Below are 13144 nucleotides of genomic sequence, written 5' to 3'. Positions count from 1 at the left end.
CTGATTAATAAGAATATAGCTGGTAACATACAGGAATTCTACACCATTAACGAGAGGGTGGCAGGCAGAGTCCTTCCATTTTTTTTCTGGTCACGAAACTGCCGTCTCAGTTTCATATAGAGCCAGCGCCCGCCGCTAGAGGCGCAACCGTACATGAGAGGGCATGCGAACGCCGCTACTGCTGTGGTTGTGTGTGGGGCAGCCTCGTGGGTGGGGCAGCCTCGGTATTCTAGCTTTCTCAACTTTCTCAACCGTCGCTTTAGTTTCACGTAACTATTTTTAACATTTAATATGTTTAAATTACTGCCTGAGCGCGTCTTCTGCCATTATATGAGCGCCCGGGACGAAAAACAAAGCCGCTCATAACATGGAGCTTGCGTTGGTCTCAGACCAAAAAAAATTTTTTAAATCTGGGATCTTAAGAGCCAGAACCGCGATACGATTATGAGGCACGCCGTAGTGGGGGACTCAGGATTAATTTTGACCACCTGGGATCCTTTAAAATGCACCTAAATTTAAATAAACATAAATAAATGTCTGAATGAGATTTAGGTAGGATTAATGCAAGACAAACTTCGCTAGTAAACATATTTAAAATGCACCTAAATTTATATAAACGGATGTTTTGCATTTCGCCCCCGTCGAAATGCGTCCGCTGTACACGGCCGGGCGGTCTCGGTCTAGATTTCATCATCGCCGTTCGCCTCAACACTTCGGTGGGCTCCGCTTTTTTAATACTTGCCTGAAATTAAACACCGCGCACCCGCCGTGGTTGCTTAGTGGCTATGGTGTTGGGCTGCTGAGCACGAGGTCGCGGGATCGAATCCCGGCCACGGCGGCCGCATTTCGATGGGGGCGAAATGCGAAAACACCCGTGTACTTAGATTTAGGTGCACGTTAAGGAATCCCAGGTGGTCAAAATTTCCGGAGTCCTCCACTACGGCGTGCGTCATAATCAGAAAGTGGTTTTGGCACGTAAAACCCCATAATTTAATTTAAACACATTCGCAACAAAGCGCCAGTGGTCCCACTTATCACCAGATGCAAACATATGGGCTGTTGCAACCCCGCTTACCCATAAGTAAGCGCCAACTCTCCGTGGCGCATAGCGCCAGATTGTTCGCCGAGCACAGCTGTTCACTTTCTGTTAAACTGTGGCAGAGAAGGACTCTGACTGTTGGCAGTATCTTATAAGATCAAAAGAATGAAATTGTTATTGCAAAGGGCTGCTGCCGTAGAATACTTGATAACAAAGAAAAGGAAATGGAGCTGCTCCGTGCCCTTAAGATTTCTCTGCAAAGCGATGCCATTTCTGAATGAGATTTAGGTAAGATTAATGCAAGACAATCTTCGCTACTAAGTGTCTTCGGTGCGGCTTTTAGCAACGGATTAAGGCGAACGTTAAGTGTTAGGACTTGCACAGTTGAAACTAGCTGTATTGTAATTAGGCAAATGCCTTAGCAAGCAGTCGTTTAGAAGTGTCAGAAAGCCCAGCACTTATTCACGCTGCTCGTGGTTCCGACGCAAAAACGACGGGACTAGGTATTTTGGTTCTTAATGCGCCACTATTTACAATATGTTAAAAACTTTATAATTCGATTAAGAAAAGAAATAGCACATGTTGGTGCAAAAACAACATACAAGCACGATCATTTATTTATCATGTAAAATAAGCGGAGCGAAATACAGACAGCACAGAGGCGCAGAGTCACGAATGGTCCACCATTCACAATGCAAGAAGTTTGTTAAAAGCATGACACTGATATAATAACCATAAAGAAATAACATCAAACATGAGATATATGCATTGGGGGGCAGGAAACAAACACCAGCAAACGAATGGCAATAAATACAGAATGCATAATCGATTGTTTCTATAAACAAGAAAGTGTAAAGCATAAGCATTTCATAACACATGGCAAAACAACTCTCTAAACGAACACAAATAGCCACATCACAAATGCAGCAATTTTTTTAATGGCTTGTTAGAGATACCAACATCCTACTTCTTCAGCTGTTACTTGCAACACGTGTTCGGCATCGTTGTCCCACTCCGCCACTTCAACTAAACAGTCCAGCAGTCGAAAAATAGCGCAGCACATGGACATACGCACCCGATCACTCAGCGTGCCTCGTACTGCGCACGCGCTTTGGTACGCGAACGATGCCCTCTGTGGCACAGTGGCGCCGCGTCGCGGCACCTTTGGGCAGCATGTGAACCTCTCCCATAGCGTGACGGCGGAGTTTCGTGACCAGAAAAACATGGAAGGACTCTGGTGGCAGGTCTTGTGAACCTTAATAAGAGGTACAAATTGAAGGTCATACAGGTGTACGCCCCTACATACAGTCATGATGACCAGGAAGTCGAAAGCTTCTATGAAGACGTGGAATCGGCGATGGGTAAGGTAAAAAAAATACACTGTACTGATGGGCGACCTTAATGGCAAGGTAGGCAAGAAGCAGGCTGGAGACAAGGCAGTGGGGAAATATGGCATAGGCACAAGGAATAGCAGGGGAGAGTTATTAGTAAACTTTGCAGAACAAAATAACCTGCGGATAATGAATACCTTCTTCCGCAAGCGGGACAGCCGAAAGTGGACGTGGAGGAGCCCGAATGACGAGACTAGAAATGAAATAGATTGTATACTCTGCGCTAACCCTGGCATCATACAAGATGTGGACGTGCTCGGCAAGGTGCGCTGCAGTGACCATAGGATGGTAAGAACTCTAATTAGCGTAGACTTGGGGAGGGAAGAGAAGAAACTGGTACATAAGAAGCCGATCATTGAGTTACCGTTAAGAGGGAAGATAGAAGAATCCCGGATCAAGGCACAGAACAGGTATGCGGCTTTAACTCAGGAAGAGGACTTTAGTGTTGAAACAATGAACGACAATCTTATGGGCATCATTAAGGAGTGTGCAATAGAAGTCGGTGGTAACTCCGTTAGACAGGACACCAGTAAGCTATCGCAGGAGACGAAAGATCTGATCAAGAACCGCCAATGTATGAAAGCCTCTAACCCTATAGCTAGAATAGAACTGGCAGAATTATCGAAGTTAATCAACAAGCGTAAGACAGCTGACATAAGGAACTATAATATGGATAGAATTGAACATGCTCTCAGGAACGGAGGAAGCCTAAAAGCAGTGAAGAAGAAACTAGGAATTGGCAAGAATCAGATGTATGCGTTAAGAGACAAAGCCGGCAATATCATTACTAATATGGATAAGATAGTTCAAGTGGCTGAGGAGTTCTATAGAGATTTATACAGTACCAGTAACACCCACGAGGATAATGTGAGAGAGAATAGTCTAGAGGAACTTGAAATCCCACAAGTAACGCCGGAAGAAGTAAAGAAAGCATTGGGAGCTATACGAAGGGGGAAGGCAGCTGGGGAGGATCAGGTAACAGCAGATTTGTTGAAGGATGGTGGGCAGATTGTTCTAGAGAAACTGCCCACCCTGTATACGCAATGTCTCATGACCTCGAGCGTACCGGAATCTTGGAAGAACGCTAACATAATCCTAATCCATAAGAAAGGGGACGCCAAGGACTTGAAAAATGATAGACCGATCAGCTTACTGTTCATTGCCTACAAAGTATTTACTAAGGTAATCTCAAATATTATCATGAACACCTTAGACTTCTGTCAACCAAAGGACCAGGCAGGATTCCGTAAAGGCTACTCAACAATAGACCATATTCACACTATCATGATAGAGAAATGTGCGGAATATAACCAACCCTTATATATAGCTTTCATTGATTACGAGAAAGCGTTTGATTCTGTCGAGACCTCAGCCGTCATGGAGGCATTACGGAATCAGGGTGTAGACGAGCCATATGTAAAAATACTGAAAGATATCTATAGCGGCTCCACTGCCACCGTACTCCTACATAAAGAAAGCAACAAAATCCCAATAAAGAAATACATCAGGCAGGGAGATACGATCTCTCCAATGCTATTCACAGCGAGTTTACAGGAGGTATTCAGAGACCTGAATTGGTAAGAATTGGGGATAAAAGTTAATGGAGAATACCTTAGTAACTTGCGAGTCGTTGGTGATATTGCCTTGCTTAGTAACTCAGCGGACCAATTGCAATGCAAGCTCACTGACCTGGAGAGACAAAGCAGAGGAATGGGTCTAAAAATTAATCTGCAGAAAACTAAAGTAATGTTTACCAGTCTCGGAAAAGAACAGCAATTTACAATAGGTAGCGAGGCACTGGAAGTGGTAAGGGAATACATCTACTTAGGACAGGTAGTGACTGCAGATCCGGATCATGAGACTGAAATAATCAGAAGAATAAGAATGGGCTGGGGTGCGTTTGGCAGGCATTCTCAGATCATGAACAGCAGGTTGCCATTATCCCTCAAGAGAAAAGTCTAAAACAGCTGTGTCTTACCAGTACTCACGCACGGGGCAAAAACATGGAGGCTTACGAAACGGGTTCTACCTAAATTGAGGGCGACGCAACGAGCTATGGAAAGAAGAATGATGGGTGTAACATTAAGGGACAAGAAAAGTGCAGATTGGGTGAGGGAACAAACGAGAGGTAATGACATCTTAGTTGAAATCAAGAAAAAGAAATGGGCATGGGCAGGACATGTAATGAGGAGGGAAGATAACCGATGGTCATTAAGGGTTACGGACTGGATTCCAAGGTAGGGGGCGGCAGAAAGTTAGGTGGGCGGATGAGATTAAGAAGTTTGCAGGGACGACATGGCCACAATTAGTATATGACCGGGGTAGTTGGAGAAGTATGGGAGAGGCCTTTGCCCTGCAGTGGGCTTAACCAGGCTGATGATGATGATGACTTATGTAGTGCTCACTTGCTACGGAGCGGGTGATGTGAACATGCCCCTGTGTCCATCTCCAAATACAAGAGTAATGTTACCGACCAATGCCACAGACGAAGCTAAGGACGGTACAGAGGACAACGACGCTCTCTGTCGCGCGTACTGGCTTCCATCTTGTATGCCAGTGGACGCGTTGTAAATACTCTGTAAATATATTTAAACATCTCTTCTCCCCGTGACAATATATTGACAATTTGTTGTCTGTGGTATACAACGCTCCCACAGCGTGACAGATTATTCTGTTTCTGCACGCTAGAGAGGCTTTGATCATAAGGAAAAATGGTGCGTCCCTAAAGTTGTTGTTTAAGAACTTCTGATTCTTCATGAAGTCAATATAGTTTCCTATTTTCCATTAATTAAAAATGTTTGCCTTGGGTTGTTATTTTGCTATTTTTCTTTTGTTCGGTCCAATGATGCATAATCAGTGTGTACGCGTCATATCAGATGGGGAGATGGGGAGCTATCGCGGTTTTTGTGACGTCGCGTGATAGACAAGTGAAGGGGGGAGTGGTTCAAAAGACTTTTTGACCAAGCGTGGAAGGCTGATTGCAGAATTGGAATAGAAAAGTTTGGAATAGGGGCGCTGTAATGCAAAACTATTCCAAACTTTTCTATTCCGATTCTGCAATCAGGCCTCCGCAATTGGTCAAAAACGTTTTGGGCCACCCCCATCTCACCCGTCTGTCACGCGACGACACGAAAACGGCGATAGCTCTCCATCGGATATGACGTTTACACACTGATTATGCATGATTTGACTTAACAAAAGAAAAAAAAAATTGCTATTTCTGATTCGACGCCTTTTCGCCATTAGCCCTCAGCTATTGACCAAAAGTTTTCGAGCTGCGCCGGCTTCACCGGCCTCTCACGCGACGTCACAAAACCGCAAGAACTCACCGCGTCCAAGTTACGTGTAGCGTTAAAGATGAATTAATATGCCGAACGAGACTGACTTTTTTCTGAATAGCCGCAGGCTGTCCCGTTCCAAAGTGAATAAAATATAGCTGCCGCCGATGGCCCAAGCACTGTCTACTCGCACCTGCCGGAGAGCAAGGGTTTATTTGCGTATAATAAATCTTTTTGCGTGGCCGTGTAACGTTTTCGAGCACTTTCGGCACGTTTACGACGTCGTTTTGCCAAGTCTTCTTTACTGAGGATCCGTTTTAGCGTGATTTTTAAACTTGCGTTGCATGCCGCCGCGATTTTCGACCAGCCACCGCAAGCTAAGTGAGGGAAAGCGGACCAATCGTAAACGCCGGCGCAACCCTCTTCATCCGGTTATCGAATTTCAGTGCAGTGGCTCAGCGCCATCGAATCCCTCTCCCCTTGAGCGTGCTCCTCGCCTCTTGTCAGCCAATTAGATAAGACATGCCGCTCAGTGCAGGCAATGTTATTCGTTTTTCAAGCAAACAAAAGTGACCTCCTGTGAACGAGGAAAGCGTTTGATTGGGCTGTTCAGGCAACGCGGCGTAGCACCACCCGATACTTGCGTTGGTGGTTATATAAATTTGACGTCAGGAGATCGGAGTAAAAACATATTGGAGTAGTTTTACGTTATAGGGCTCCGCATTACGTTATTGCCCGCTAAGTTACCGCAAATATGGCATGTTTATTGTTCGATTGTAAAAGGTGCTATATTGATCGCTTCAATATTATGATGGTGTATGATACCTGTTTATTTTGATGATCATCGCTGCTTGAGCGCTGCTCATAAAATCCTACCACAGCAAACAAAAGCACTTATTCTATTGTGGTTAACGACCTTGCTTATACAGACTCGTAATTAAATAACCAACTTCTTTCATTCGTGAATGTCAGTTATTTTCTGTAGACCTTTATTTATATGCCAAATAAATCACGAATATTATTGAACAGTTACAGCATGGAATAATTTTCATGCACAATCTGCATTTATAGCTTCCACAAATCAAAACCATAGTGCACCACTTGTAAGCATCTCATGTTTTTTCTTTCTTTTCTTTTTCACACAGGTTTCAAGATTTCAAGGAGAAAATTCAAGCATGAGGCCCGAATACTACTGCATCTGCCCTCTGATCGCATCTTCCAAGGACGGCTGCGAGATTCTGAACTGAAAGTGTAAGGAAACAGCATCGCCTCTATTGAAGAAGAGAAAGAGCTGCGAGGGTTGAGCCACGATGACTTGGGAAGGTGTGGTGACACTTCGTAAGAAAAAGAAAGGCGACTAACCGGGACGAGAAGGAGAGGCCAGCGCGGAGAAGCTATGAAGCAGGAGTCCTGCGATGGCGATGTCCTGCTGCGGCCTAGATCGTGTTCTTCGTCATCCACACCAGAGAGTGACTTGTGTCGAGACGACACCGACGATAATGGCTACTATGACTTTCCCATGGATTTGCGTAAGAAGTCGCCAAAGAGCCCTGACTACCCCTCAGGTGAGGATGAATGTGAAGAAGGGGAGACGATGACTGCGGTCAGGCGACGCCCCATTCACCCGGTGGCGCTTAACCATGCTTGGCAGAAGATACTTCTAAACGCTCTGCCGGCACCGGCCGTTGCTGCAGCCTTCCAACATGGTGCCAAGAGGCATTCGGAACTCAGTTCCAGACTCATGGATGTCGGTGAACAGAAGTTAATGCCAGCTATTATGACACGAATGAGCGATAACCCGTGCGCAGTTGACCGGCCGTGCCAGGATGACAAGGAAAATCGCTGCGCTTGCGCTTGCCGCGGACGAAAAGACGGTAGTCCCGGGAATGACCTACTGGACTTGCGGAAAGAGCCAGCCAAACCGGAGGCACAAGGGCGGGGTCCTCTCATGAGTGGCCCGTACCGCACAGACAAAGACTCCAACCCAACGCTCATCAGATTTCTCGAGTCGCGTGCGCTCTCTCCTCAGCAGCAAAGGCACGAAAACGATACTCCGGAGGACTTATCGTCACACAAGTCATCCCTCCCTGAAATCCAGGACCAAGACAAGCACAACAACCACCAAGACCAGGCAGTCAAGAGGGCAGCGAGCTGTTCAAAGCTCTTCGAGATCACCAGTGAAAGCCTCGTCGAACGACTGATGCGGGCGCGCTGTAAGTCTGACAGCGAAATACAAAACCGCCTCAACAGCGGGGCTATGAGGCCTGTGAGCAACGAAGAATTTTCGATGTCCTCGCCACCACCCAGGGATCAGCGCTCACCATCTCTGACGCTAAAAAGAAGGATACTGGGTGGAATATCAACCCCAGACCGATGTACTGGCAAGGACGACGACGAGGTTGACAGCAAGCAGCCCCGAGTTCGTATCGAAACCATCTCCAAACCAAGCTCACGACCGTGCTCACCAGTTTGCGACCCGAGGGCACCACAGGAAACGCTCTTGCAGCAGCTGCGGCATTTGGCGCCCGCAGCGCTTCCCCTAAGCATCTACGCTTACTACACGCAGATTATGCAACGGCTACATGAGCACGAGCTTCTCAAGCGGCACCTCGAAGGCATAGCCGCGTCCGGTGTCATGCCGAATCCGCTTCTCGTGCCGGTGACCATGGCCTCGTCCGTGACGCCCGGGCTGGAACCACTCGAAGAGCACGAAGAACTAGGAGCGGCAGCCGCGAACCACCTCGACTCGTACAACTGTGGGATGCGCAAGAGAGCCCCGCGCGCGCTGACGGGCAAGCACGTGAAACACGGCACCGGTGCCAGTCCATCGACGCTGCTAACGCTCCGGCAGAAGATCCAGGAGCGCCAACGAGCCCGCCAGTTAGGCCTGCTCGAGCCCGCCGCACGTACACTCAAGGGAACCAGGAAGAATTTCGGCAAAGGTTCCTCGAACGGGAAAAAACAGGCTGTGAAGAAGTGAGCGCGAATCAGCGTTTGTACCAGACAGCGCCAACGTAGTAGCTCGCAATGTGGACTGCGTAAATAAGAACAGCTAAAGAGACACACCTTTTCATGAACGCTAGGCGCAAAAGCTATCGACATCGTCTGACAAGCTATGGATGACTAAGACGAACAAACCATTATTCTTTTTCACCTACTTTATGAAAGATTTCACTGTTTTCTTTGACCCAGGCGGCCCCGCAGAGCGCAATGACACTTGACCACCGACATCGAGACAGGGACAAAAAGTCGTCGCTTAATGATGGACTGAACGTGACATTAGAGTGTTAAGCTTTTGCATCACAGTGCTGAAGCAAAGTACAATCGTACTAGAGGACCTTCTTAGCAACGAAGGGTTTGCGCTTCTGCAACTTAATTTCACTGGACGCTGTACGCTTTTGAAGACTGGTCGCAGATTCAATGTCTCCCACAGCCAAAGATACGATGGCAGTTTGATACGATTGCATACATCGTCTATAAGAATGGATAAACCATTACAATTTCTCTATTTCGAATGCACTATAGTCGTGTTTGGCATCATAAGAAACTGTCGATTCATATTTTATAAAAGCATTCCACGTAATACTTCCCGCTTCCAATAGATCGTTCAACTGGACTGCAGATGATGGGAAGAAAACATAATTTTCTTTGCATAGCAGAGGCTAGCTTTCTAACTTAAAGAAAAATTAAAAATTATTTATGTACTGATAGGAGGCACCAAAATATTTAAGCACTGTCACGCGTCTTCTATCAATCATGAACACTGCCAGAAGGCAATATTTAAAAAGCTTTTATGAACTGTAAAAGAAAAGCCCATGCCAGAATAACTACCCGGGGCCCAGAAAGCAAAACAAGCCATTTCTCACCACAAGACGCCTTCGCTTTCTTGACAAAAGTTATCTTAGTAGGCACTTCTTTCATGTTGCAAATTATATATTTATGCTTTGTGTTTCTTCCACAGTTACCGACCTCTGCTCAACCTTTGTACGTCAGGAAAGGACAGCTCTATTATATTTGCAACCATTTCATGAAGGGTGTAAAAGAAGCAAAGGTGAAATGAAAAACTCCTCTGCCGCGCAAGGAGGCTAACTGCGAAGCGATCAGAGCACGCGCAATCAGAGCACGCGCTTCCGGCCTGTGAGCTGCTTGCTAGAACTTGATTGTGTTAAACTGCGTGTAATGAGTGTATCAACGAATCGCTGACGCGCCACAATGCGTTTAGCACGGTACTTTCTTTTCTCAAAAGCGTGCAAAAAAAGGGTACGTGTATCAGCACGTGCATCACATATTAGCGAGCATAGTTTATAAGTGGTATGCTATCTACACTGCGTACCCGCCTCCCTCATGTGGGAAGCACCTGTTGCAAAAACAATTACTTCCACATTCCACACCTGAGGCACAAACTGCGTCCAAGTTCAACTAGGTTTTTATGTATCGGACAAGGTACAAATGCCGTCAGAGTGCTAAGAGAGTGTGCTGGCATGTTCCCCTCTACCTATTCTGTTTCAGTCCCGTTTTGTTTCCGTAATTATGGTTTAAAAGCATTTATGCATGTAGACTGCATATTGTGTTTGCCCTTCTATGTTACATTACTACAACATTCCACTCGAGTGTTCCTCTATGTTTAGTCTCTTGCGTCATCACTCATGCACAGCAGCATGTTTCTCCTTATAATTCGCATGCACACTGATCGCTTGACACCCAGTTGTCATGCGCTGACAGAGCGTCTTTGGGACTGTTCTTACAAAATTACCTATTTTGAGGTTTTTTTATTCATGAGCCTTTTGGCGCACGGTGGCTGGCGCTTGTTAAACGACGATAATGCTGTTTATTTGAAATTTAATTTTCCATATCACAATAAAATGTTCGCTCTAGGCTCTTTCGTTGTCTAGGAAGCCGCAGTTGGCTAATGAAAATGCGATGTTAAGTGTAATCGTAACAGTGAACGCAATGTTTTGTTAATGGTACAGCACTGATGACTGTTAGCCCACTTCCGTCCCTATTAGCATCCTTTTTCCCCCAGAAAATACAAAAGTAGCACCCTGCATAGTGTCGTTATTCTGCAAATATTATGGCATTTATTTAACCAGGTTTTGGAGCATATGAGCAGCTGGATTGCTAGCAGATGGAATTTAATGTTTGCGTATATATTCAGTTATATTTTTTCTGTTTAATTACGTTGTTGAAAACAAGTAATTCAAAATTGTATGAAGTACAGCTGTCAGTTGCTTACAAAGGGTGAAAGTCGCGAACTTTTTTAAAATACAAGCTTACGTATTCAGTACACAAAACGTGTATTAAAATATTAGTATGATATCATTAGTCAAGGATTAGTGGCATGCTTCTTGCTGCAAGTTGGCACAAGCAAAATTGGCATGAAGAAACCGTACGCACCCGCACATTCGAGAAAAGGTGCAGCTTCTCTGCTGCAGAATACACGTTTTTAAAAATTCTGTTAAAATAATGCTTCTCTGGAATCACGTCATACTGTTGCATAGGTTGCTGGATGGTTGCATTGCAATCATAAAGCAGCTTGGTGGCTGTGGAATCCAATATATGGAGGCATTCTATTTTGGAAGCCCGAGTAACCATGATAACAGTATGACTATTCTATAACTACTAATGAACTTATCCATGCGACCTGGCTGCTACGCACAAGTTTAAAGTGAGGAAACTTATAGAATTGGTTAAAGTGCACTTGCCTAGTACTTATGAGCTGAGTTCGTCTACGAACCATACGGAAGGAAACGTTATCAGAATGCCATACTTGTTGATTAGTGTGCATTTGTAATAACGTAATATAAATGTATTTACTACTTCATTGCAATCAATACGCAACACCACAAGACTGAGGCTACATGCGCCCTTTGTTTTTCTGTGAAGACATGCTCACAACCCACCGTCCTTAAGATTAAACACACTGCAATGCCTTCAGTTGAATATTATGAAATTCTGTTGTGGTCATTTTATGCGTAAAACACTCCTATTGTTCACTTGTGCAACAATTTGACATCGCTAAATGATGAGACCGATATTCTTTCAGCTACGAATTCGTTACCACCTGCTCTCGCGATTTCACAAAATATTTTCTTCAACGACGCAACTTAAAGTTATTGTCCCTTAAAGGCTGTGCGAATTTCAAGAGATTTCTTTTGTTTTTATGTGTGATGGGGATGGAAGCCATTATGCTATTTGGGTTCTTTCTGTCTACAGCTGCCGGCAGTGAAATGTCAATTGTGAAAGAAAAAATATTTTTCTACACGCGTTTCTGTAAATCTTTGTGTGCGTCCTACATTGTATTTATATTGTATCTTCTGTAATAAAATGAATATATTATCCAAACTGGAGGCATTTTTTGTCGGTCGGCAGCTTGTTTCCAAACAAGTAATGGAAGAATTGATTCCAGGTGAGTCTCATTAGCACAAAAATATAGACGTAGTCGCGTGTTGTCGGATACACGTAGACGTGCAAGAGAAGACACCACAGTAAAAAAAAAAAAAAAAAAAGCCTGCAGCGGCAGCCGATATTCCCAAATAGCTGGAGAGCTTTAGGGGCGAAATTTATTGCAACCCCGCAAATCGTGATGACACTGCCTCGCCCCGGATTCGGACTTCGGGCGCGCCGTCTGAAAAAACAGTATTCACGCGATAGCGTTAAGGAGCCCGTGTCGCACAATATCCGGTGTAGGGGTCGGACGTCGCTTCGGCAAAAAATATTTTCGCACCACGCATACCCAGGTCCTCCATGTGAGTATATTCAACTAAATGAATTCCTCAAGCTCGTAAACTCAATTTTTCAATCGTAAACTACGACTTACTCACAACCTACAGACACGATAGCTCTTTGATTGTAATTTGACTATACGAGAAAACATACTTCTTTTACGCGAAAACTCAAAGGCACCCCTTTTCCAGAGTTTCTACAATTCACAGACCGATTGCGACGTCTGCCATTTGCGCGCGCCGGCGCTGGGGTGTCTCGGAGCCGCGCGCCCGGTTCCTTGCAATGCTCTCAGCTGGCGCTCGCCTCCGCCGCATCGCGGCCCACGCAAGAGGCCGCGTTACTACCGCAAAGCCAGCCTTCGTGCATAGCGTTCGCGGCCAGCATTTCCCAGTAAACTTTACGGTTACATACGCCTCAGTTTTCGGAAAGCATGAGAAGAAGTCACAGATCTTTGAATCCTGTCGCGTTCCACTCTTAAAGGCGAACCTTATTATTTTCTTTGAAAAAGTTTGGCTAACTAGACTACAATAAACTACGGCAAAGCTTTTGCTTTACGATAGCAAAAGCGCAAGCCAATTTTGTGCCTGAGATAAACTGAGGAGGTCAACGTAACGCTGCTCAAAGGTTTTACGACAGCCCAATTGGCTGAATGAGCAATGATGACTTTTTTAGTAGCGGCACAGATTGGTTGTGCCATCTGTCGGTAAAGCTTC

At 45.2% G+C, this 13144-nt stretch overlaps 1 protein-coding gene across 2 annotated transcripts in view; it reads left to right on the top strand.

Annotated features, from left to right (window-relative positions):
* The window catches only part of LOC126529736 (uncharacterized), a 396708-nt gene extending 384658 nt beyond the window's left edge, over window positions 1–12050 (top strand). For both annotated transcript variants that reach the window (XM_055069944.1, XM_055069945.1), the window contains one exon: window positions 6854–12050. In XM_055069944.1, coding sequence (XP_054925919.1) covers window positions 7105–8688 — 1584 coding nt within the window. In that variant the 5' untranslated portion in view covers window positions 6854–7104 and the 3' untranslated portion in view covers window positions 8689–12050. The remainder of the gene's footprint in view (window positions 1–6853) is intronic.
* The last annotated feature ends 1094 nt before the right edge of the window (window positions 12051–13144 follow it).

Source organism: Dermacentor andersoni, chromosome 9, assembly GCF_023375885.2.
Source record: "Dermacentor andersoni chromosome 9, qqDerAnde1_hic_scaffold, whole genome shotgun sequence".
In the NCBI taxonomy this organism is placed as follows: Eukaryota; Metazoa; Arthropoda; class Arachnida; order Ixodida; family Ixodidae; genus Dermacentor; species Dermacentor andersoni.
This window is presented reverse-complemented; position numbering and strand designations above follow the sequence as displayed.